Source organism: Oryzias melastigma, linkage group LG7, assembly GCF_002922805.2.
Source record: "Oryzias melastigma strain HK-1 linkage group LG7, ASM292280v2, whole genome shotgun sequence".
NCBI lineage: Eukaryota > Metazoa > Chordata > Actinopteri > Beloniformes > Adrianichthyidae > Oryzias > Oryzias melastigma.
The window spans coordinates 27,212,990-27,239,910 of NC_050518.1; the positions used below are offsets into that span (position 1 = coordinate 27,212,990).

The 26,921-nt window shown below is 38.5% G+C and overlaps 1 protein-coding gene across 1 annotated transcript in view; it reads right to left on the reverse strand.

Annotated features, from left to right (window-relative positions):
• itchb (itchy E3 ubiquitin protein ligase b) overlaps window positions 1-23,377 on the reverse strand; it is a gene marked incomplete in the record, with an annotated part of 34,535 nt that extends 11,158 nt beyond the window's left edge. The window contains 14 exon segments of the mRNA XM_024292566.2: window positions 2,186-2,258; window positions 4,507-4,635; window positions 4,714-4,798; window positions 5,197-5,266; window positions 7,629-7,803; window positions 9,523-9,618; window positions 10,740-10,959; window positions 11,887-12,059; window positions 12,135-12,180; window positions 12,268-12,402; window positions 14,866-14,990; window positions 18,906-19,047; window positions 19,607-19,698; window positions 23,221-23,377. Of these exon segments, the coding sequence (XP_024148334.1) occupies window positions 2,186-2,258; window positions 4,507-4,635; window positions 4,714-4,798; window positions 5,197-5,266; window positions 7,629-7,803; window positions 9,523-9,618; window positions 10,740-10,959; window positions 11,887-12,059; window positions 12,135-12,180; window positions 12,268-12,402; window positions 14,866-14,990; window positions 18,906-19,047; window positions 19,607-19,676 (1,539 nt within the window).
• Between the last annotated feature and the right edge of the window lie 3,544 nt (window positions 23,378-26,921).

Genomic DNA, 26,921 nt, shown 5'->3' on the forward strand with positions numbered 1-26,921 from the left:
CATAAAGATATCTGAACATACAGATCAGTGCCCAGAAAGTGTAAACGTGTGCTTTGATCCTTTAGCTGAAATGTTCAATAGAACTGAGATTACATGGGGAAAAACATTCATGTGACAAGTATGATGAACGTCAACCAGAGTAAAGAAACAGGAAGAAACTAAACTATTACAACAGAAAGGGACATATTATGTGTTTCTGCCCCTTTCATTTATTAACTTTATTGCATTTTCTGTAATGGAGTGTCAGTTTTTATTTGAATGTTCTGCTGTTTCAAATAAATTATGCAAACAGTTAAATAAATTAAAGGCCATAAACTTGGATGAAGAAGTTGATCGTAAACAAACATTCTTTTCTGCTGCGTTCTCTCCTGTCCTGGAGTGAGCAAACAGACCCCCCAGCTGAGGGTCGATACCTCTGATGATTTTACTATTGAATCTTCAGTCCGTTCTCTCTAGATCATCAGAGTTAATCACAACCTCTGCAGACCTTTTACCTCCAGGTGTTTACAGGGGACTTTCATCCACAAGCTTTTATTTTGGAACATCATCGTGTAAACAAGTCAGCTGCCTGCAGAAAAAAAATGTAATATCTGAAGTTTGACAGGTTGCCGCGTCTCATCTGCCAATCAGGAACTCAGCTTTGGCAGCTTTGGACATGTGACATTTTCAGTGACTTTCGCTCCCGCGGCAGAGCTCACTCACTTGATATGCAGACAGAGAGCTGCTGCGGGGTGTGGAGGCCGCCGGCTCTGGCCTCATCAGAACATTAAAAAAAAGAAAGGGAAAAAGGTCTCCAAATTTGTTTTTTTTCTCCTTTGGGTTGATGCGACAGAGAGCCTTCAAGCTCAGCCACAGAAACACCATGGAAGCGGCTGTCATACAGACACAGCCCCCTGTACCAGGAAAATGATAATCATATGAACCCAAACATGAGGACATTATTCCTGATGTTTTTGTATTTATCAGTCGTACCTTAGATGTCAGACAAGGCTGAACTTGTCTTCTGTTTTTTAGTGCCCACTTTGACAGTTAAGAGTTAAGGGTATCTACAGATTTATAGAAGTTACATTTAAGACTTTTTAAGATCATTCAAAACCAAATTTAAGACAGTATGTTTAAAGAAAATAAACAAGTCTATTTAGCAAACGTATATGTAAATAATAAATAATGCAAGAGCACGCCAAAATGATAAACCATAGTTTTGATGTTGTTCATTTTTAAGGACTTATGTCAAATAATGGAAATCTAAGACTTTATGGACCTGCAGTCCCCCTGGAGTTAAGGGAAGCAGGTCCAAAGTTTGGGCCATGGGCCAAATGAGGCCTGCATTCAAATTTCTACCAGACCACAGACTCCTGTCATAAAATCAATAGTATGAAGTCCCAACTCCCTATGTTTGAAATAAACCAATCAATCAATCAATCAAATCTATGAGCCATGTTTGACTTCTTGATTGTGATTGGCTGCAGTTAACCTGTGGCTCTAATGGAACTTCAGAGCTTTAAGGGTCAAACTTAGAGAACAACTTTATTCATTAATGTGATTAAAACCACGGTGGATATTTTGCTTTGAACATCATTTACACTTAGAAGTTACCAGTGAACATTTAACCATGATTAATATATAACATTTTAGCTCAGAAATGATGTAAACTAACATATAGACATACTTTGTCTTTATTTCATTTCTGTTTTACAAATATAAAATTCACAGTAATTTAAGTAAAAATGTATTTTTATGTATTTCTGTTTAATATGAAGAAATGAAAAGGATTCCATTGTTTTATCTTCATTAAATACTTCATACACTTAACGTTACAATAAGGGTTCAAAGAATACATGCCAAATGCCTGCCCCCCCACACACATTTTTATCTCGCAAAATCTGCCCCTTTGGACTTCCCTGGATTAGGGAAAAAACTGTTTTACATTTGAATGGGTCTTACACAAAATCCAATGTTAAAGTAAAGTCTAAAGCAGCTGCAGAGATTTTAGATAAACTTTACCCTCAAAAGCTAAAGGAAACCCATATGGGCCATGACAATATTGACTGACAATAAACCGGTACGTGGCCTGACAAAAGGGTGGGGGACCGTTGGTCTAAATAGTGAGGATAGACGGCGTCCTCCTCTAAGAAAAATACAATATATACATCTAATAAGAGTCTGGAGATTGTTGTGGACTCACCTGGCACCAGAACCTGAAGTACTGGACTTTAGCTTTGAAGTCTCGAACGTAGGTGATCTGAGGTCCATTTTCACTGGAATGAATAAGGAAATACGTAACGTTATAAATACATGAAATTCATTTTTTAAACATCAAACTTGATGTAATGTAAAATTTCTGCTATAATCTTGAACTCATAAGAAGGGATTACAGTTTTTAAGACATGATCACATCTACAAAGGAGTGAACATGTTTGGGTTTCCTGTTGGAGATGCCAGGGCCTCGTGAGTCACATGATCATATGATCACATATCAGAATCAAACAGGTTTTTCTAACAGCAGGAAACTGGAATAGGACTTCTGCGGTCTGGTGATCTGCACCTGCAGATTAAACACTTCCATCTAGCTGAACAAACCTTAAATAAACAAATGAGATCCTCTACATCAGGGGTGTCAAACTCACTCACACAGGGGGCCAAAATCCAAAACACACCTTAGGTCGCTGCCGAACAGGATAAACATTTATTGAACACTCTAAGGTTGTGTCCGAATCCCCCCCCCCCCACTACTAAAAAACTATATTGTGCAGGACTATATAGTGCCGTGGATTTTAAAGGTAATTCGGACACGATGCTCACTACTTTACTTTCGTTTTTCTAAACACTGGATATGACGTTACCGATTTCCTCTTCTTCTTTTTCTTTCGGCTTTCCCCTTCAGGGGTCGCCACAGCGAATCAGTTTCCTCCATCTAAGCCTGTCTTCAGCATCCTCCACTCTAACACCAGCCACCTTCATGTCTTCATTCACTGCATCCATAAACCTCCTCTTTGGTCTTCCTCTAGACCTCTTTCCTGCAGCTCTAGACTCAGCATCCTTCTACCAATATATTCACTGTCTCTCCTCTGAACATGTCCAAACCATCTCAGTCTGGCCTCTCTGACTTTATCTCCAAAACCTCTAACATGTGCTGTCCCTCTGATGTATTCATTCCTGATCCTATCCAACCTGGTCACTCCCAAAGAGAACCTCAGCATCTTCATCTCTGCTACCTCCAGCTCTGCTTCCTGTCTTTTCTTCAGTCCCACCGATTTCATGAAGTGAAAATCGAATAAATTACAAACATTTCACAACATTTATTTATAACTCCACTGTGTTCTGATGGTAAAAAAGGGGATGATTTATTCAAAAACTACATTTAAACACATTTTTTTGTTTGAAATTGTTAGACCCCAATGCATTGTGGTCTATATTCGCTAATCTAGTGAGCATCGATGCACGCTAGTTTTTCACAAAAAGTTCTGGGAGATTTCGAGTGCACTTGATTTTGCAATTGTAGATTCGGACAGCTAGAAAAAGGAGAACGCACTATATAGTGCGTAGGGGGGAATTCAGACACAACCTAAAAAAAATGTATTTAACTTGAAAACAGTAACTTTAAAACATAACTATGAACTTGATATATAGCATTACATGTCAATGTGTGAATGCTGAAAGATTAATAAAGATGCTAAAGATGCTGAAATTAGTAGCTGAAAACACTAAAGTTGATAGCTGAAATCACTGAAACTGATAGCTGAAAATGCTGAGAGTAATAGCTGAAAAGGCTGAAGCTGATAGCCAGCTAAAATATTAGCTAAATGCCAAACTGGCCTAAAAAAATATAAAAAAGAAAAAAAATTAGGTTAGCCAAAAAACTAGCATTTAGCTGAGAAAATAGCCAACTTCAAATATTCTAAAAAACTAAAAAAGCCTAAATTACCCAAAACAGCTAGCATGTATCTGAAATATTAGCTAAACTCCAAAACAGCCTAAAAAATCTTAGTAAATGCCAAAATAGTCCCAAAAGCTAACAAAAGGCCAATTTTTAAAACTGTAGTTTTTAACATAATTATGATTAATAAAAAGGCACAAATATTATTCCTGAATAAATCAACTCAAACCTTAAATAACTTTCAATATTTTACTATCCATAAAAATATATTTTGTCAAAATTATACAAGTTAGAAATGAGCTCAAGATAACATCGGGTCATTAATAACAATAAAATGATCTGGAGGGCCGGATAGAATTACCTGGAGGGCCGGATCCGGCCCTCTGGGTAATTCTATTTCCCCTTTTTCCCCGCATTTGACTTTGATACGTGCTGTACATGTTTGATGTTGCCTTTGATGCATTTCAATACATTTATTACAAATTCTCTTTTACTCTGCTGTGATTTACTAAACTCTCAGATTAAACAGGGAACATGTCACATTGATTAGTGCACAGTGTTGATGTATTTTGGTACCAAATGTTAAGTTTAACTTTTATCTAAAAGGCTGTAAAAGCAGTCAGACATACAGGGAGGATTTTCCAGTGCGAGGGTCGATGTAGGTTGTGCTTCTCCTGTTGTGGTCAACAAAGTACGGAATGCCGTCAACAGTGAACCTCATCTCCCATCCTTCAGGAAGAGGTTTTTCATTCAACAACCTGAAAAGCGACATCAGATCATCAGCTTTCTGCTCAGTCCAGAGGACACAGCGGAAGAATCAGTGAGCGCACGCTTACCCCTGTGTTCGAGGGTCCTCCCATTGAGTTGAACGGGTGGGGTGGTGCACAAAATAGACTCTGCCATTGCCGTCTGTTCTCTTCTCTGAGAAGTAAAGCCGGTCAGGGAGTTAATCACAAGTAGACCCGTTTGCAGGATGTTTGACATTTAACGTCCTGACTTGTGTGTTTGCTTGCTAAGACTCAAACTGCAGGAAATCCACTGCAGATGGAGGTTTCATCATCATTAGATTTAAGCTGCATTCACTATCCCCAACTATATATACAGATGTTCATGTTTATACATGTTTAATATTTCAGACTAAATGAAATTATTTCTGATTTAAAGAAATATTTTAGATTGAGATGTTATTAGAATACAGAACTCAAATGGAAAAACAATCCCACACTAGAGGAATTTAAAAGGAACCAAACTTTTAGCTAAAAGTAACATAAAACTTGTAAATAAAATTCTCCTTCTCTTAAAACCTGAAGAAGTCTTACCCCATCCGTGTGGTAGAGGTCCAAGAGGATCGAACTCTTTATTCTGAGCAGCTGCTGCCTGATCCTGTACCTACACAGAGAATCATTGTTTTTAGGTTTTTAACAATTGTAATGGATTAAAACACTAAAAGAACCAGAACATTTCAGTTTGATCTATTTGGAGTCAGAAATAACTTGCAACACGAAAAGATTAAAGACCCACTCCAGTGAAAATCGTTTTTGTTTTTAAAATGTTCTCTCAGTAACAAACCTATTTAAAAGAATTTACCATTTAAAGCAGTTCTAAGTATTTCTTTATTCAAATCACATTGAATCAGAAAACGGGATACTAGAAAAAGCTCAAACTAATGACGCAGTTACTGAAATGGGCGGGGCCGAAGTCTTCCCTCCCCCTGCGTCACTCCGGCCCGATGAGTGTTCAATTTTTGTGCCGTTAATGTTAGCTTGAGGCTAAAAGCTTGAGCGTGAGCGTGCAAACAGGGATGGGGAGGGTGGCGGGTTGCTCTGAGGTACCAACGAGGTACTTCCACTCTGCATAAAATATGTCTTAAAAAATGACAAAGGTTTTTTTAATTTTGTCTAAAAACAGCATAACCATAGGAATAAGTTTATAATACAAAAAAGAATGGTTGGAGTGGGACTTAAGGCTGGTTTATATTTCCAAGCGAATCCTCGCTGGCGTCGCAGTGGTCGCACGGCCGCAGGAGCAGAATCGCTTCAGTGGCATCAGAATGCTGCACCTGCTGGTGACGTCACCTGCGACTGCAATGTTACGATCTCAGCCAAATCCCGCATTTCACTTGTATTTATTTCAGCGATAGAAAACTCTCTCCAGAAAAATATCTTTCAACACTGAAAATGATTAAAGTTACTGAAGAAGCTAAGAAATACTGAACTTCACACAGAGAGAGAGACAGAGAGTGGACAACTAGATAGATTGCTGCAGATGCTGCAAATGTCTGAACGAGATGCTGATCATGTTAAAAATAAACACAGAACTCGATTGTGTTGCTTAAAAAGTATAAACACCAGTCAGAAGAACATCGCAGTTCTAGTGGAGAGTCACCATCAAATCCAGCCAACATTAACATGAACAAGACCGCCAGATTGTGGATGTGACGCGAGTGATTACGAGTCGCTTGGAAGTACAAACCAGCATTTAGTCACATGCACGTGTACGGGGGAGAGGGTGGGGTGGGGTGTTGATCCATGCGGCTGTTTTCAGGGGTGTAAGCAGATTTGTGTCTATGCTAGTCCTATAACAAATTACATTGCTGATTGGGGGTTTACTGATTAATCGATGAATTGGTTTATCTAACCAGATTAATCTGAGTGTTTGGAGTCTGTATGACTCATTGTATTATTTTTCTTGTCCAGTTACAAACCAACCAGCCTCTAAACATAGACAGAAATATGTCTCCTTGACTGAATGAATTAAGCGTCCCCAGACAACAAATCAAACGAACCCTTAAAGACGCACACGCTCAATGCGTTTGGTTAGGGCAGGGGAGTCAAACTCAATCACACAAGGGGCCAAAATCCAAAACACATCTTAGGTCACGGGACGAACAGGTTAAATATTTATTGAACACTTTAAAACAAATTTTTTAAAACTTTAAAACCGTAACTTATAATTATGAACTAGATATATAACATTACCTGCAATAATGCAAGTATGAATGCTGTTAGCTGAATTTGGCCGTTGAAGCTTATAGCTGAAAACGCTGATAGCCAGCTTAAATATCAACTAAATGCCAAATTAGACTAAAAAAAATTAAAAAAAGGTTATCCAAAACAGCTAGCATGCAACTGAAAAAAATACCTGAACTTCAAAATAGCCTAAAAAACGGAAAAAGACTAAATTATCCAAAACAGCTAGCATGTAGATGAAATATTAACTAAACTTTAAAACAGCCTAAAAAATCTTAGTAAATGCCAAAACATTCCAAAAAGGTAGCAGAAGGCAATTTTTTAAAACTTTAAAACAGTAATTTTTAACATAAATATGAATAATAAAATGGCAGGAATATTATTCCAGAATAAATCAACTTAAATCTTAAATAACTTTCAATATTTTACTCTCCATAAAAATGTATTTTGTCAAAATAATAGAAGTTAGAAATGAGCCCAAGATAACATCGGGTCATTGATAACAATGAAATAAAATGATCTGGAGGGCCGGATCTGGATAGCGTTAGAGGAGAGAGACACAAGCCCCATTTAGTGGCGATGATAAAACACAAAAACCCCAGAGACGCTAAAATGAGGGGATAATTTGCCGCCTGGTTCACAGCTTTAGAAGCATCAGTCTATTTTATCTTTCTTTTTAGACAAATGTTTCTGCTTACTATTAAAAAAAATCATTTTTGCGTACGAACTCAAATCTATTCAGACCACAGTCAGTGACTTCACTGTGACCCGCGCCGTCTTACCCCGTATATGAACCTTTGGTTGAACTGCTGCATGGCGCCCTGCAGCTGGCTGCGCTGGTGCTGCCATTGCTCATAGTTTCGCACCGTCTCCATGGTGGGACGCTGCCACGTGGTCGTCCGCGAGATGTGATCAACAAAATAGACCCGCCCCATCTGGTCGACACGGCGCTCCCAGCTGGTGGGAACAGAAATGCTTGTGGTAAGCTGGAGGAAACGTCATTGTTCAACAAACAACAATTACTGAAAGAATGAGGAGATCATTATGGTTGTGTTTGTTTACAGTTTGTTTACAGTATGTAAAGTTCAGCTACGTCAGAGAGACCTGAAGCAGACCTAAAAAAAGAACAGGTTCTACAGGTAGAACCACACAGCGTCAAAGCGTCACATTTGTCTCCGTGCTTCTACATTGAAAAACAAAAATTTTACTTAATTTCATCAGATTAAATAAAAACTTTAAAGTAGAGGGAAGTAAACAGACACAGCTTTTGCTCTAGAAGTTCTTCAGAATTCTAATAAATTAATAAATACATTGATGTCAATGACAGTAGTGTTCAAATAAAAAAGGGTGAGCAAACATCTCCTAAGTTTCCGGATGACGCACTGTCACATCCTGGCTGCACAGACCAAGTGGTTTCTGGTTGAAACATGTTTTCCAGCCTCCATTGTGACTCATTCTGATCTTTAACGAAGACAAATACCATCAGAGATAGGAAACGTAGGCTAACAATAAAGGTGTAAAACTTCAACAAGACTCTCTTATCTCTGCTCACAGCAAATATCTTAACTACAAAAATTCTAAATAAATAAATTGATTGTGTTAATCTTGTGATTGAAGTCTGACTTTAGAGCAGATTTGGTTTTGATTTTATCTGAGTGAAGGTATTTTCCAAAAATGCAACCCTAAACTCAGACAGAGAGCAATTTCTTATCAGAACACCTTCAATCAAACATTTTTGTGAAACAGAAAGCTAATCTAATGATCTGCATGAAACACAAGGGAAGTCCTGAAACCCACTAGAACAGAGGTCAACAACCTTTAACAGCAAAAGAGCCATTTGGGTTGGTTTTCTACTGATCAAAACCTAGGAGCCGTACAGTCTTACTTTAAGCTTTCAGAAATTTGGATTTGCATTCATGATCTTCTTTTTTCTTTAATAAATATGAATTTTGTCTATTTTTTGGCACAAACAAAAGAAAAAATATATAAAAAGAAACTAGCAACTCTCCATATGTGATTTCTTTCTTTTTTTTTTTTTTTTACTTCTTTTCAAAATAAAAAACACTCTGTACCAAACAGGATCATCTCAGTGCAGCTCTGAACAGCTAGTAACCAATGATGTTCAGCATAAGATAATATGTGTTTTTAACTCATCAAAGATCAAACTTTTTACCAGTTTTGCTTTGCATATCAAATCTGTTATCAAAACCTACATAGTTTATCATCTATGAGAACCTCAGACATTAACTTATAAATTTAACTCATCTAAATTAAATACATGATAATTAAGTAATCCATACTTTAAAAATGGCTATTTTATTTTTCTTTTATTTATTTATTTTTGTTCTTTTTCTCCTCTTTAACCTCAGCAGTCTTACACTGCTGGGTTTTGTTATTTTAGTTTGGGGTTGGACCTTGGTAGTCTTAGTTTACAGGGTTTGTTTATTTGTTTTCTTTAGGTAGTTTTGGTTAGACAGACATTAGCAGGAGCTGCTGACTCAGACGGTCGACATGTCTGGATCAGCAGTCTCCATGACTTATTTTATGTTTGGAGCCTCCATGGAGAGATAAAAGAGTCACATGTGGATCTGGAGCCGCAGGTTGCAGACTCCTGGACTAGTACAAAAGGTTTGCAGTCAAAGTATATGACTGGTCAGAAGGTATGAAGTGGGTTACCCTGGAGGCAGAGGTTCAGGACGATCCCATGTTGTTCTCTTTTCCACATGATCCACATAATACACTCGGCCGTTCTGGTCCACCCTCTGTTCCCAACTGCAAAAAAAAGAAAACGCGGATGAGGACAGAGAAAATGTAAAATACAGTTTAAGTTACGAGCGGTGTTGTACGGACCGCATGCCCCCAATGACTCGCCCTGACCAGCTGAGTGGCTGCTACAAACACTCCCTCTCTGCCTTTGGTTATGAGCTGAACATACCACAATCTATTGATTTAATCTCCATAGCAACTGTTTTAGGATTTGATCGTCTGCAGGTGACGAACAGATCAATGTAATTTTTATAAGAGTACATTTTAGGATTTCCTTGGCAACAGAGGTAGTTTGTTAAAGACCCAATCCAACAAAAAATGCTTTCTTGTAGCATTTTTTCTAACAATGAAGCACAAATATTAAATCATTTTACTGCAGTTTTTCTTTATTCAAGATTCGTTTTAAAACGCTCTCCATTGTGACGTAACAACTGAAATGGGCGGGCCAAATTCTCCTTGCTCCGCCCCATTCTGAAACATCCACTTGGAGACGAATAGATCCATTTAAGCTTTAATTGTCCTTGTCTGAGCTGGAATCTGGTTCAAAGCCGTTTGATTGGATAGCTACGATAGCCTCGCCATTTTTGTCGCACTACTAATATTACGTTGGGGTTGTGGGGGTCTTGAATGTTGCAGTAAACAAAGGGATAATGGGATTTCAGTGGAGGCTTACTCCCGCCCCAGCTATCCTGTCCACAACTCAGAGGCAAATGTCAGATTACCTCCTGCTCCTCTGCAGAAACTATGTCCTAGAAATCAACACAGATTTTTGATTATGGCTAAAAACATCAGGATTAGAAAACTACTGGGAAGGCTTTGAAAATAGATCAAAAGAGGATTGAAGTGGGACACGGCCACATTCCTAAAATGTTCCCATTGTAAGTCATATGGTTTCGTTCAGCTCCAGTCAGCCATCATGTATGAAATGTTCACAGTGTTCTGGTATAAAATGTGCAAGGATCAAACGGTCCATCAGTCCAGGACTGCTTTGGGACAGAACAAGATTATCTTCAAGAGAAAGTCAGGAATAGCATGTAGAAGCGTTCCACATCATCCCCACAGACAGCCCATCAGAGTGCTGCAGGTTTGATGATCCCTCAGTTTGTCTGTAAAGAAAGAGAGCTAACCCTGGTGGTAACGGCGCGGTGTTGACTGCTGGAACTCTGGGAGGCAGGGAGGGGGTGACGGCGCCAGGCGCCTGCCGGCTCGCCGCAGCAGCGGAGCCTCTGTCTGAGCCTGTTGAGGGACTGGAGTCTGGGGGGGTTGCTGAGGCTGCTGGCGTCGCTCCGTCAGGCGTGGGCTGGCTGTCACCACCATCTGCTGGAGCAGAGCCATTTCTAGATGGAGCTGAGGAAATATTACAGATTAGTAGATCCTAGATTACAGAAATTTAGAACACACAATCTGAAAAGTAAGCAAACTTGTGAAAAAACTAGTGTTTTTTTAAAAGAAATATTATGGCTATAACGAGTACCCGAGCACTCGGATATTCTCGATCTGCTGCGGAAAATTGGAGTATGATTATTCACGACGTCCAAGATCGCTGATTCACAATCTTTATAAATATAGTAGAGTGTAGAAAAATCTCATTTGGAATTATGTATTTATTGCTCTGAAATGCAGAAAAATGTTGGATTTGAAGATGAGCTCAGTTTGAGATGCAGCTCTGCACAGCTGAAGTGTGATTGTGATCAACTAGAATCTGCTGATTCTGTCAAAAAAAATTGACTTTTTAAACCAGATTTTCACCACTATGTAATGCTTAGATTGTAAAATGTGAAGAACAGTTTCGGGTTTTGTTGTTAAATGATCCAAAACAACAATGATGTTGATGCTTTTTATGTTATTTGTGTTACTGCTGAACTTAACCAGAAGATTGACAGACACCATTTCTTTCCATCTAATTGTTTGTGTTTTTATTAGTTTTGTTGATTCCGATCTCCTGTTCTAAAAATGTATAAGTGATGGTGATTAAATACATGTCATTTTAATTTTCAATACATTTTATTAAAGAGGAAGAATTGTGCTTTGATTCGTGAATCGCTGAACTTGATTAGTGAATCAAATTAGATCGTCACCAAAGCAACAATCCACAGCCCTGAGAAATATATTTGGATTTTTCAGTGCGGTGTTGCATAAATTTGACTTTTATATGAATAGAAAGGGTAAGTGAACTGAGCCAGCTCCATCAGAGTAAATGTTTGACATCAACAGGACTGTGGAGTCACGGTAGAAGTGCATGAACTTTGGTCCTAATACAGGACGTGTTCCAACCTGGGGAAGAGCCGGGTCTGCGAGGCATTGGAGGAGGAGGTCTGGATGGTCTCGCCGGTCGGACGGGCCTCGCCACCCCTGAAGGGGATCCTCTGTTGTTCCCTGTCCTCTGGAAGCTGGGGGAAGAATTTTGTCCGACACAGTCCACAGCTGGAGAGCTGTCCCGACTATGTCTGTTCAAAGAGACTAAAGTGAACAAAAGAAGACCTCTGGGATGTGACGGCGTCAGGAAACCGGCTCATAAATACCTCACTGAGTGATCCCCGTTAGGCTGCGAGTCACCATTTGAAGTCCCTATAAATATTCAAACACAGAAGATCGATTAGCGAAAAGAAGAGACCGGCGACGTTGATAACGGAGGTTCACCCCTCAGAGACTCACTATGCTGGTCGGCTTCAGCAGAGGCAAACGTCTCGGGGTCGACGGTCATTCCATCCAGGCAGACGGACAGATCTCCCACCACGTCTGAGGAGTCTCTGTCCGCACTCAGCTGTAAAGTCTGCACCACCTCTGAAACTGCAACCAGACACAACACTGCAGTAAGCACACAGATCTATGCGAGACCAAACTAAACTACAGTGGAGCTTTAGTCAGCATTTATCACAAACAGCAGAAAAAACTGTAAAACCAGCAGCAGCAGGTTGATACAGTAGTGCTGCCACAAACGATTCTTTTAATAGTCGACTAATCACCAATTATTTTCACCAATTAGTCGACTAATCGGGTCATTCGCGAAGTGGATGTAAAGCACACATCTTAATCATCATTAGCTTTAAACTAACTAAATACTGTTTAAAGACAGTAAGATGATAGTTTATCGAACTTTTAATGAATGCTGCCGGCTCTGTCCTTCATTAGCTTCTAGTATTAAAACAAGATCGAATCAAATGAGAGAAAGATAAGAAATATACTTTCCATCAAACTCGTTTTGACCTGTGCCCCGCCCCTCAAAATGATGCAACAATTTAATATTAATTTTATATATAGGGTCAAAGGTCACCTGTCAAAGTAAGTTTGATGGAAAGTATATTCCTGATCTCTCTAGCAGCTGGATGGCTTAGTGGGCTAAGTATAGGGTTTGCACACAGCCCTGGGTTCGATTCCAGGGTTGTCCACTGATCTCCACCCAGATTGGGTCCTTAGCCAAGACCCTTGATGCTGCTGCCTAACTGGGTCCCTGTGCCCCTCAAGTACAGGGTTGTGTCAGGAAGGGCATCCGACGTAAAAACTCTGCCAAATCACTGATGCCAAACAGTGGGTGCTGTTATGCTGTGGTGACCCCGAAAGGGATAAGCTGAAAGGTGAAAAAAAAGATGATATTCCTGATCTCTCTAATGAGGTCGGCATCTGAAACAAGGAACTATTTTTCCCTAAAGATAATGTTTTGGTCTCACTAACTCAAATATAAAAAGTTCATTTTTTGGTGCTGAATGCTCACAACTTTGCTCAACTTTACTACACTCTGACTCCATATAACATCAAATAACGACTAATCGACTATTAAATTAGTCGTCAACTATTTTATTAGTTGATTAGTCGACTAATTGTGGCAGGTCTAGCATACACTAGTGTGTTTAAAGTTCAGTTTAAGTAATAAAAAAAGATGAATCCTGCTTTTGTCTGAAGTTATAAAAGGCACATCAAAAATATACAATGAAATGTGAATAATCTAAACTAAGATGTTTTTCTACTTTAAAATAAACCCCTTCTCAATTCTTGACTTAGACTAGGGCTCTCATTGTTAGCATTACTGGAATACATTTCTAAATAGAAACTAAGTTGAAAATGAATGAGAATCAAACAAACATGTTTTCTTTTCACTGAAGAACTCACATACCCGAAACTATAACAGAACATTAAATTAACTAAAGGTTTATGAAAGAAAGTGCAGACATTGGATTGCTTTAGGGTTCCTTTAGGAAATTCTACACATGCTGTTAGCCCTCTTTTCTTTTTTTAAAATAAAAGTCAAAAGAAATAAGATTACAGTTAAGTGGCCAAAACATTTAAACTAAATGGAAAAGAAAGTATTTAATAAAGAAATTTTTTTTTAATTGATTTTTTTATTTAGACAAAAGGAAAATGTGAATGAAGATGAATATAATGTTGGTCTTTTTTGTGTAAAATTTATTAAAAAAAAAAGATACTATTGTTTTTGTTTTGTTTCTTCCTTTTTTGTGAGGTTACATATAAGTGCATTTACAATAAACAGAAAGGGAAACAACAACCCGGGTAAACTTTCAACTCATTTAGTTGAAAATTATTATTGACAACGATCACAACTTCAGGAGAAACGGCTAGAACTTCAAGTGTTTTGTGCTTCAGTTGTTACAATAAAATGCATGCGAGATGGTGGAGAGGTTGTTCATCAATATAGACTACAGAGTTTCTCTTTTTAACATTTTTTGTTGTTGGCGCGCAGCAGGATTTTTTTGTACCTCACCTCAAGTATCGGTTGAAAAATACTTTTTTTTTTTTTTTAGAATAAAACAAATTATCCCATGATGTAAGTCAAGAATGACGGACACATTCGGCTTTCAGGCACAACATGAGCAGAAGTGAGATAAACAGCTTCAGGAAGTGTCTGCAGTCACTGCTCTTCTTTCTAAAACAGATAAGCTGCAGGAAAAACCTCAGCTGATCAGGAATTGGTCCATCTACTGATCAAACTACATTTTCAGAGATGCAAATATAATCTAGTTCTTAGGTTTGATAAGATACACACAATAGGAAAAAAGCACAAAGAAAAGTGAGTAAGTTTCAAACATCCCTGCAGCTACAGCCAACAGAGCTGAGCTCTAATCTACTTATTAGCCGTCTCACAGTGACATAACAACCCCACAGGCCTGGAGCCTTTTCTCCACAGCGGTTTGTACTTTCAACACTAAGGTCTGCTCTGTGCAGGCAGCCTTTGCCAAGACTTTAGCACGCTTTTATTGGGATAAAAACCCAACACAGCTTTGCGTTCTTTTCACTCACTTTTCATGTCATTAGACTTCAGTATTTCACTGATATCCAGGGTGGCGATGCCAAGCAGCACGTCGGACTTCAGGGCCTGGTAGCTCCACACGCGAAACACCAGCTTGCTGAACGGAGTCACAATCCTGTTGGAAAAAAAGCAATTACAATACATTTCACAACATAAAAACAAACTTTCTTTTTGTCTGAGTAAATCAAGTTTTGTCTTATTAAATAATTTACAGTAAAACTCAGAAGCTAATCCAGGACAGAAGGCTTCTGTACCAAACACAGCTGTTTATCGGCGACATGAACGCCTCAGGAGAAAATCGTGTGAACTCAGGAGCTCCAGCCCTCTTACAATCTTTGGAAAACACATGATGTGTTAGCACGGTCAAAGCTTAGAACATTTATCAGCAGGAGGTGAGATTTATACTGTATTTAAATAACAAGAAGTTTCTCCCATAAGTTAATATAAAGATTATTAAAACAAAGTGGAAAACAAATCATTAACATTATAGGTAACAAAGTGACCTAAACGAGGAAAGTAGGCAATAAAAGAAAACAAGAAAACAATAAAGTAAATCAACAAAAAAATTTCTGTCTATCTAATGGTGTTTTTTAATGTAAAATGTATGTGTTTATTAGACTCTTGAAGCAACTCTTATGCTAATCCTGCATCAGTAGCAAACGATACATCTATAAATGTAAATATTACCAAAAAAACTCATTAAAAAGTTATTAAGCATGTAAACTGTTACTTTTCTCATCTTTTTCAGAGACTTTTGCTTTCATTCTTCCAGGAATAAACGCATTTTAGGAACTCTGAAGAAGCTCCTTTGACCCAACCAGCACCGAGCCTCATCTGCCACATGCGTTTCTGGGTCTGGTTTACCAAAAACTAAATATTCTTAAATTCTTCATGAATAATAAGGTTTTTGCAACAAAATCCATCAGAAAGTCCAGATGTTTTGAGCTCTAAAGACATGGAGTCTAACAAGTTTATCCAGACGACTTAAATGTGTGAAAAGATTGATATTTAGCCACATTTCAGTGGCTCCTATTTAATGTTTTTTTATTTAACAATTTCCTCCTGAGATCAACAACACATTGGGGCAAAAAAAAAGCATTCAGTTAGCCTCTGATTGTACAAGTTCTCTCACTGAAAAAGATGAGAGAGGTCTGTAATCTTCATTATAGATGTACCTCAACTATGAGAGACAAACTGAGACAAATAATCTAGAAAATCACGTTATCTGATTTTTTAAGAATTTATTGGTAAATTATGGTGTAAAATAAGTATTTGGTCAATAACAAAAGTTCATCTCAATGTTATATCCCCTTTGTCAACAATGAGAACAGACAAATATTTTCTGTAAATCTTTAGAAGGTTTTCTCAAACTGTTGATGGTGTTTTGGTCCATTCCTCCATCAGATCTCCTCTAGAGAAGTGATGTTTTGGTCCATTCCTCCATCAGATCTCCTCTAGAGCAGTGATGTTTTGGTCCATTCCTTTTCCAGATCTCCTCTAGAGCAGTGATGTTTTGGTCCATTCCACCATCAGATCTCCTCTAGAGCAGTGATGTTTTGGTCCACTCCTTCATCAGATCTCCTCTAGAGCAGTGATATTTTGGTCCATTCCTCCATGCAGATCTCCTCTAGAGCAGTGACGTTTTGGTCCATTCCTCCATCAGATCTCCTCTAGAGCAGTGATGTTTTGGTCCATTCCTCCAGTCAGATCTCCTCTAGAGCAGAGATGTTTTGGCCATTCCTCCATCAGATCTCCTCTAGAGCAGTGATGTTTTGGTCCATTCCTCCATCAGATCTCCTCTAGAGCAGTGATGTTTTGGTCCACTCCTCCATGCAGATCTCCTCTAGAGCAGTGATGTTTTGGTCTATTCCTCCATCAGATCTCCTTTAGAGCAGTGATGTTTTGGTCCATTCCTCCATCAGATCTCCTTTAGAGCAGTGATGTTTTGGTCCACTCCTCCATGTAGATCTCCTCTAGAGTAGTGATGTTTTGGTCCATTCCTCCATCAGATCTCCTCGAGAGCAGTGATGTTTTGGTCCATTCCTCCATCAGATCTCCTCGAGAGCAGTGATGTTTTGGTCCATTCCTCCATGCAGATCTCCTCTAGAGCAGTGATGTTTTCGTCCATTCCTCCATGCAGATCTCCTCTAGAGCAGTGATGTTTTGGTCCATTCCTCCATCAGATCTCCTCTAGATCAGTGACGTTTTGGTCCATTCCTCCATCAAATCTCCTCTAGAGCAGTGATGTTTTGGTCCATTCCTCCATCAGATCTCCTCTAGAGCAGTGATGTTTTGGTCCATTCCTCCATCAGATCTCCTCTAGAGTTTTGGGGCTGTCTTTGGGTAACACAGTCTTTCAACTCCCTCCAAAGATTTTCTAGAGATTACTTGAGATTGGATAGACCACCTTAGGACCTTGAAATCCTTCTTCTGAAGCCACTCCTTGGTTACCCAGGCAGTGTGTTTGGGATGGTTGTCATGGTGACAGACCCAGCCATGTTTCATCTTCAATGCTGATGGAAGGAGGTATTCTCTCTAAATCTGACCATACATGACTCCATTCATTCTTTCCTTTACACAGATCAGTCGTCCTGGTTCCTCTGATGGAAAACAGCCACAAACCATGATGATTCCACCTCCATGCTTTACAGTAGGTATGGTGTTCTTCTTTCTCCTCCAACAGTAGAGTTCTTACCAAAAAGTTCTGTTTTGGTTTCCTCTGACCATAGGACATTCTCCTCTTCTGGATCATCCAGATCTCTCTAGCAAACTTTAGACGGCCTGCACATGTACTGGTTTTAGCAGGAGGACACGTCTTTAACCCTTCCGCTCTCTTTGGGGTCCAGTTGACTCCAACCACATATTGATATGTGATTTCTTCCATGACAAAGGTGGACAGGATTTTATGTCTGTCATGGACATTAGTGAAACTCAAAAATCAAAGATAAAAAATAGTTCAGCGCACCGTCTTGGGGGGTCCAGATGACCCCACTTTTAATGTAAACAAACTAAGGAGAGCGGAAGGGTTAATACAGGTAACAAGTGGAGGACAGAGGATCCTCTTCCAGAAGAAGTTACAGGTCTGTGAGAGACGGAAATCTTGCTTGTTTGTAGGTGATCAAATACTTATTTTCCACCATAATTTACAAATAAATTATAAAAAAAATCAGGCAATGTGATTTTTTTCTCATTTTGTCTCTCATAGTTGAGGTATAGCTATGATGAAAATTACAGGCCTCTCTCATCTTTTAAGTCTCAGAATTTGCACAACTGATGGCTGACTAAATACTTTTTTGCATCACTGTAATTCTTACTGATAATTCAGGCTTAAAAACAAACTATGGCTAGAAGCTTTAAAAACAGGTTAAGCAATATAAACCCCAAACAAGAAGTGAACCTTTATTAAAGTCCCACTTCAATCATCTTCTATTTTCAAAGTGTTCCTAGCTGTCTTTTCATTATGATGATGCTGTTTTTAGCCAAAATCAAAAACCTGTGTCTTTTTCTAGGACATAGTTTCTGCAGAGCGCCAGGAGTTCATTAGAAATTCACCTCTGAGTTTTGGGCGGGCTGTAGGTGTGAAGCAACCCTTCCTCTCCCTGTTACTGAGAGCTCAGAGCTTGTGGCCTGCCCTGTGTATGTTCTACGCCACAAATAAGCTTTTGTCAAACACTATTTTTTGTCTGCTCCTGATTCACAACAATTTGAATAAATAAATAAATACTCAGAAATGCTATTTTAAGCTCAAGTTTCTTTACATATGACCACCATCATCAGAAAGATGCAACAAGAACAAAAAAACAAAACAAAAAACATTTCCGTAGTAGTCGGTTTTTAAGAGCTTCTGGAAATACTCTGAGCTCCTGGAAACAACAAGCTAATAATATTTAAAACATTATGACGGGTATTTGTGATCACAGACTAAGACTGGGTCTGAGTATGTGTGAACCTTTTGATCAGCAGCAGGCCTGACCGTTGGAACATGTCTCCTATGAGGTTACCCGTTTTGGGTTTGGGGTTTTTCACTTACACAGTGAGTGGCTGCTTCCACTTGGGGCTGTGGGTGTTGTTGCATTTTTCCGTTTTCTTGCATTGGCCGTCAACTGACAGTTCTACATAAGGACTGGGACCAAACCAGTTCTTCCTGTTTTCTCTGAGTTTAGCTGAAAGCACTGAAACAGAGGAGAGACGCAGCATGACAAACAGTCTCATTGCAAAGACAGAATTTAACAGTAATAACTGGCAAAAAAAAAAAAAAAGTTACTCAATCTTAAAACAAGTACTGACATAAAATATCACTATTCAGAAAGCCGTGATAATATTTTAAAAACATAATTTACAAGCAAAGTGTCAGGAATATGCTAATCACATGACATCCACTCACGTCTTGCCTAAAAGCTCCCAACAAAAAACCCTTCTATACTGGTTCAAACAGAGAATTGTGTTGCTTTCTTAGTAAACCTGCATGGGTAAGAGGTCAGCTCTCTAACTGAAAAAGTAAATGCATCCTAACATGCTAGGAATGCAGTAAATATGCATGATTGCTGTAACATAGCTACAGAACCACTGATATGAACTAAAACCTAAACCTGAAACCTAAAATACCAGAATGCTCCTTTGTTACAGCATTCACACCTTTTCTAACTAAAACGAGACAAAAGTCAAAGCAATAAAATAAATATTGATATGATCATTTAGATGTGTTCACTCCTGGCAAAAGTGAAAACTTACCATTAATTTGCAGCTGTGACTTGAGGGGGAAACCATTGGAAGTGCCTGACCTGGCGAGCCCACTGGCCATGACATAAGGCTGAGAAGATGCCCTAAAGCACAAAAATAAATATTAGAATGCAACTAATGATTCCTGCAAGGATCCAGAACATGTCTTCACACAAAGATTAGGAATAATCCCAAACCAGCAAACTAATACGTTCTCAGGATTATTTCTAAAAGGCTTTTATATATCTTAAAATCCTGTCATTTAGCAGAGAACTTTTATTTTTTATAGTTTTCACTCAATTATGTTTCAGAATATATTCTGGAAGGGGAAATGTGATTGTACTATTGAGTTTACACTGTTCTAACTCAGAAAACTTTTAACCCATAAAACCGTGTGAGATTTTCATGCTGAACTGTTTGTCTCTTCTTAAAAAAGGTGCTATTGATGCTGCAACAGGAAATATGAATACATGTTAACAGGCGGATTCAAAACAGGAACTGAGCCAGAGTAAATAGAAGTTCAGATCCAGAATATAAGGAAAAAAAGACTGAATGAACCCTTGATGAGCACAATGGGACTTTCCTCAACCAAAAATATGCATCTTGTCTACTCTGAATTACATGCTGGCAGATGTCTATAAAGTTTGAATAACTGCCATAGATTATTTTCAATTTGGCAACCAAATATCAAATTAAGAATTTGATTTTTGTTTGTTTATATATTTGGGGGGTTTCAGTCCGGTGCCAAACATTTTCAGAGGATTTGAGATTTTAATGAATGTTAAAAATGTGCTTAAAGGAAACGAAGGATGTATTTTTACTAGGGCCGGGAATCAATTAAAAAAGTAACTAATTCATTGCAAATCTGGAAAAAAATTAATTAATCTTAAAAATTAATATTCTTTATTTTGTTGCAGTATTTCCCAGCCACTTATTATCTGGAAATAATCATAATGTGAAAAAATTGTACAACCATAGAAAGAAAAATAAATCAACAATAACAGCCTAGAAAATGCAGCAGATAAAACACATGATCTGTGTTTTAGCTTGGCTGGTTAGTTACCTCCAAACGTCTCTGAATAATAGATGTTCCTCAGTCTGTCCAGCCCGGCGTGCACATGGCAAAGCAGGAGAAAGTAAGGGGCTCCTGGGTAAACTTTCCCTTTGGCTACTGCTTTGATCTTTGTCAATAATTTAATGCAACCGCTGACTTTGCTGCATCGCAAAAAGACTGACCATTCTCTGTCTCTGTTGATAGAGATACTGTGTACTTGTCTTTAATATTCTAACGGCTTTATTCCTTATTTCTATGTTTGAACTGTGTTGAACTTCATACTGAGTTTGAAGAAGTTTTTTCCTCTGTGTATATAACACATTCCACATGCAGTGCTGAGTAGAGGAAGCAAACCTTAATAAGACAGCATCCAGTGGAGGGAAGTTGTTACTCAAAGATGACAACTTTCTAAAACAAGGCCTCAGCGGAGACCAGCGTTGGCATCATGTAGCGACAGTCCAAATCTTGTACTAACCCAATCAATGTGCAAACCTAAAACTAATTTCTGTAATAGCAGGGCTTCCCTTGAAAATGAACAAAGAAGGAAGTCCTTCAAGCACGAAGCTCAAAGCTGCTTTGGGTCTTGTTGGTGACGAAGGCCTCTCTCCTCTGGAGAAATTGCATTTTGACTTCTATCTCATCATAAATATTGATCATATTTTACTCTAACAAAAAACTAAATCAGTTCCTTTCAACTTGATTTTTTTATTTAGCAATCTATAATCCTTCAGAGTCTGGGAAATTTGGTCAATGATCCTTTGAAATTGAGCAAAAACTGCTTGTCCCCCTGAACCACGTGTGTCAAAGTCAAGGCCCGGGGGCCGGATCCGGCCCTCCAGATAATTTTAATTTTATTAATGGCCCAGTGTTATCTTGCGCTTTTTTCTAACTTGTATAATTTTGACTAAATATATTTTTATGGAGAGTAAAATATTGAAAGTTATTTAAGGTTCAAGTTGATTTATTCTGGAATATTATTCCTGCTGCCTTTTTATTATTCATAATTATATTAAAAATTATATTAAAACGTATTTAAAAATGGGCTTTCTGCTAGCTTTTTTTTTACTATTTTGGCATTTACTAAGGTTGTTTTTTAAGCTATTTTGTAGTTTAGCTAATATTTCAGGTACATGCTAGCTGTTTTGGCTAGCCTAAGTTTTTTTGGGGGGGTTTTAGGCTAATTTGGCATTTAGCTGATATTTTAGGAAGCTATCAGCTTCAGCAATTTTAGTTATCAATTTTAGCATCTTCAGTGGCCAAATTTAGCTAACAGCATTCACACTAGCATTATTGCAGGTAATCCTATAGATCTAGTTCATAATTATGTCAACATTTTTAAAAATGTAGTTTTAGAGTGTTCAATAAAAGTTTATCCTGTTCGGCCAGCGACCTAAGGTGTGTTTTGGATTTTGGCCCTTGTGCAATTGAGTTTGACACCCATGCCCTAAAGAGTAAAATATTATTTTATTCAAAACAAAATCTATTTTTTTATGGACTTGGCAGAGAGAACATCCCCCAGAAATAATAAAATTGTCAACAGTTTAAGTCACAGACTTACTATGGGCCCATGACTAACGCTGTATATCAGCAAAACATGTCTAATTATATAGTATAGGGTTCAACACTATTTAGTTACTCAAATTATAGTCAATTTTTAAAGACAACTGTCTGACCAGTATTTTCATTATAAAGAAAAAAAAGAGGAAAAAATCAGAGCAACTCAGCAAGGGGTATAAATATTAAGTCTGTGGGGGTGAGGATCTAGAAAAACAGCTCAGACATTTTAGTCACGCAATGATCTAAGAGTTAATAAATGCCCAGCTAAACCTGCAATAAAGCCTGCTGACACAGAGGAACACCTTGCCAGGTAGCTGATAACTGCTGACGGTGATCAGGCCTTCTTCACAAAGTTTCCACTCATCTTAGAAGACAAATCTATCCTGTCAAAGGAGCTGCGGATCCACGACACTCATGAGCAGAAGACACATCCCATAATGTCAACAATGACGCCTGACAGGCGCAGTCTGATCGCCTGGTATTCGGGCCTTGATCCAACAGCATTTCTCACTGCTGATTCACCTTAGTGGAGAGAGTACAACGTATTATTCTGAGTTTCTAAAAGTAAAATGCCTTAAAGATTCTCAAAAGACGTGGGTGTAGTAACTTGACGGGCTTTAAATGTTGTTGCTATGCAGGAAGAAAAATGTCTTTATCTAATGTGCCTAAGTGAAGGTTTAAACAAACCTTAACAGGATTATATAAATTTCACCACCTGAAAATGTACTATTAAGCTAATGCTAACAACGATAGCCGATTTTTGGACTAAAATGAACCGATAACTAACTCAACTGTTAAGATGCTGAACGTGGAGCGGCTACATTTGCATTGACGGTACTTGTTATGAACGTGTTGAATGTCAGCTGGAGACCAAACAACCTGATGCCATCCCAGGGACGGCTAACAGCTAACCTGTTAGCCGGACAGAGGCTAACAGGCTGGAAACCCCAAAGTCAGATAGTACCGGACGGAGAGACAACTCGTCTGATTTATCGGGTGACACCTTCCGTCTTACCTTAATCCAGAAGACGCTGTAGCAACCGGTTGTCAAGCGTAAAATCCTCGCGGCTGTCGTCGTTCTGGTTTCAGTCAGCCTTCACTTTTAGGAAGTAGAAACTTCCACCATCTTCGTAAGCTCCCGTCACGTGACCGAAACAAGGCGGGGTGCGCTTTTCTCACCCTCTGCGTTGTGATTGGACCAGAGGAATGACGTGATTGAAAAATCAGGAAGTGAGTAATTTTGGGGAGAATTTAACACTTATAACGAATGTTTTCATATACATTCCTACGTTTTTCTCATTTAGAGGGTATCAATCTAATACTAAAATAAGACTTTGACTATAGAAAACGTTCTCTTAAGCTTTCTTCTTATCATCAGCAGGTGTTACTATACTGGAAATTCATTTTACAAATTAACTTAAGTCCACACAACACTCCCATATAGAACTGTCTGTATATTTTATGTAGAAACAAATCCTTATTTTGCACAAATCAGCTTGATAAGGGTATTTGGTCACTGTTACAATTTATAAATGACAGTTGAAACATGATCTCATTTCAATTTTTTTTCTTCTATTAAGTTTAAGTTAAATGGTTAAAAAAATATAATAATGTAATAAAAACAGTCTCTCGGCCTTTGATTCTAATGTCCTCCAGTCTGGTAAATAATGTTAAAGTTCAACTTCCATCTCTTTACTTGATGGTCAATTAGTTAATTAAAAACTTTCAAACTCATTTATATGATCTTTGTTAGAGAACTTTTCCAAAATTATTAATTATATTTATTTATGCAAGTAACTACTACATATATGTAGTGGTTTTCAAAAATAAAAATATAGAAACATATATATATAGTGTTATGCCCCAATTTGTCTAGGGGTGAGGGGCCTAACATAAAGGTAAATTAAATGAAATGTGTAACAAAAAACAACAAATGTCTCCATAAAAATATAACACAATTTATTTACAAAGACCAAAACCACCAAAATAATAACTAAAAGTGAAGCAAAAGGTTTCGGGGTGAACCAAGGCCAAAACAACAAACTAAACCCCAACTAACTCAACCCAGGGAGCTTACCTGCAAAAGAAACAGTAAAATAATGACACACACTAACCTCCCTGGACTAACATAAACAGGAGAAAACATTTACTAAAGAAAATGGCGGTTCACCCCTACAGCTTCACTTAAACTAAAACCAACACTAAACACAGAACACAGAGTGGGACCTAACACAAAACACCAAAGAAACTACAAAGTGTGCACAAATTAAAACAGGTGGAGAAGTTCACTGAGCTGCAGTGGAGACAAGTTGCAGCCCAGCTCCCTTCTCGTGGTCTGGAGGTCCATGTGGTGGTTTTGAAGGCTCCCCTCCTTCAGGTTGGACCAATGGGGAGCCACGCCTCCAGCACCACACCTGAAACAAATCAACAGAAAAACACACAAACATAGATCCACAAAACACAAAGAAGTCCCACTCTGACAAAAATACACTAAACCAAGAGAAACAAAACCAAATACGGCCACAGCCGTAACAATATATATTTGGGAAATGTTTTGTTCACAAGACCAGGTTCTTAAAAATCAAACATTTTTTACACATTCCATAAATATATCTGTTTATAATTTAAATCACTAAAGTTAATTTAAAAAGATGGAAGAATTGTGTCCACTTTCATTGAAGATAACAAGTTCTATGAAAACCCCTCTTATTATATTATGATATTTGCATTTGATTGTGATTTTTTTCTATATTTTTTTACTTGTCCATATAGCTCTGAGTGTAATCTTTTGAAGTTATTTTGTTGTTCTAAAATAAAAATAAACTTCTAAAAAATGTCCCAAATTAAAATACTCATAAAAATGAAATAGAACTGTCAGAACAAAGAAAGTGTTTAAACAAATATACAAGAAAGCAAAATAAAGATGTTTTTAATATATATATATATATATATATATATATATATATATATATATATATATATATAATGCTCACAAAAATTAAAGGAGCACTTTAAAGAAACACATTAGATACATCAGATCTCAATATGAAGTTGGATATCTATACAAATAACGAAAGGGCAGTGTCTTAGGAACAAAAGGATCCCAAGTCTTTTAATGAAAATAAAAGTTTTCAGCCTCAATTGTGTAGACACCATAAAATCAGAGTGAAATGAAGATGTGGCAGGCTAGTCCATTTTTTCCTAAACTTAATTTCTGCAACTCAAAATGCTTTTCAGTATCTTGTGTGGCCCCCACCAGCTTGTATGCATGCTTGACAACGTGGCGGCATGCTCCTAATGAGACGATGGATGGTGTCTTGTGGCATTTCCTCCCAGATCTGTGTGAGGGCATCCCTGAGCTGTTGTACAGTCTGAGGAGCAACCTGGCGGCACCTAATGGATCCAAACATAATGTCCCAGAGATGTTCTATTGGGTTTAAGTCAGGGGATGGTGAAGGCCATTCAATGGTTTCAATTCCTTCATCCTCCAGGTACTGCCTGCATACTCTTGCCACGTGAGGCCGGGCATTGTCGTGGATTAGGAGGAATCCAGGACCTACTGCACCAGCGTAGGGTCTGACAATGGGTTCAAGGATTTCATCTGGATACCTTATGGCAGTCAGAGCACCATTTCCTAGGCAGTAGAGGTCTGTGCGTCCCTCCATGGATATGCCTCCCCAGACCATCACTGACCCACCACCAAACCTGTCATGTTGAACCACGTTGCAGGCAGCATAACGTTCTCCTTGTCTTTTCCAGACTCTTTCACGTCTATCACAGGTGCTCAGGGTGAACCTGCTCTCGTCTGTGAAAAGTACAGCGCGCCAGTGGCGGACTTGCCAATTCTGGTGTTCTTGAGCAAATGCCAGTGGAGCTCCACGGTGCTGGGCAGTGAGCACAGGGCCCACTACAGGACGTGGGGCCCTCAGGCCACCTTCATGAAGTCTGTTCCTGATTGTTTGGGTAGAGACATTCACACCAGTGGCCCTCTGGAGGTCATTCTGTAGGGCACGAGCAGTGCTCAGCCTGTTCCTCCTTGCACAAAGGAGCAGGTATGGGTCCTGCTGAGGGGTTGAGGACCTTCTACGGCCCTGTCCAGCTCTCCCAGAATAACCACCAGTCTCCTGAAATCTCCTCCATGTTCTGGAGATTGTGCTGGGAGACACATTAAACCTTCTTGCTGCAGCACGTGTGGATGTGCCATCCTGGAGAAGTTGGACAACCTGTTCAACTTCTGTAGGGTTAAGGAATCTCCTCATACTGCCAGTAGAGATAATTATCAAGCCAAAATCAGCACGAGTGGAAAACCAGCCAAAAAAGATCAAGAGGGAGAAACTTGAAATGACCTCCACATGTAACACCAGTCCTGTTTGGAGGGTTTTCTAATTGTTGCCACTGAAGTGCACCTGTTGTTAATTCCATGAACACCAATACAGCTGAAATTGATTAACGAGGTCCTCAGCTGATTAACCAACCAGAAAATTATCAGACAGGTTTAATTCAATTCATGCCAGGCCCAATATATTGTCTCACTAAGTATACCCTACTTGTAGTTTACTGCTGGGGTTGTGCATTTACATATTTTTGTATTTCAATATGTTGCCTAGTCAGACAAAATTTTATACACAGGACTATCTTGATTGATCTGTAGCTGAAATTTAATTAAATTCAAGCCACAAGTATTTTACAAATGTCAAAGTATTCAAACATAGGAAA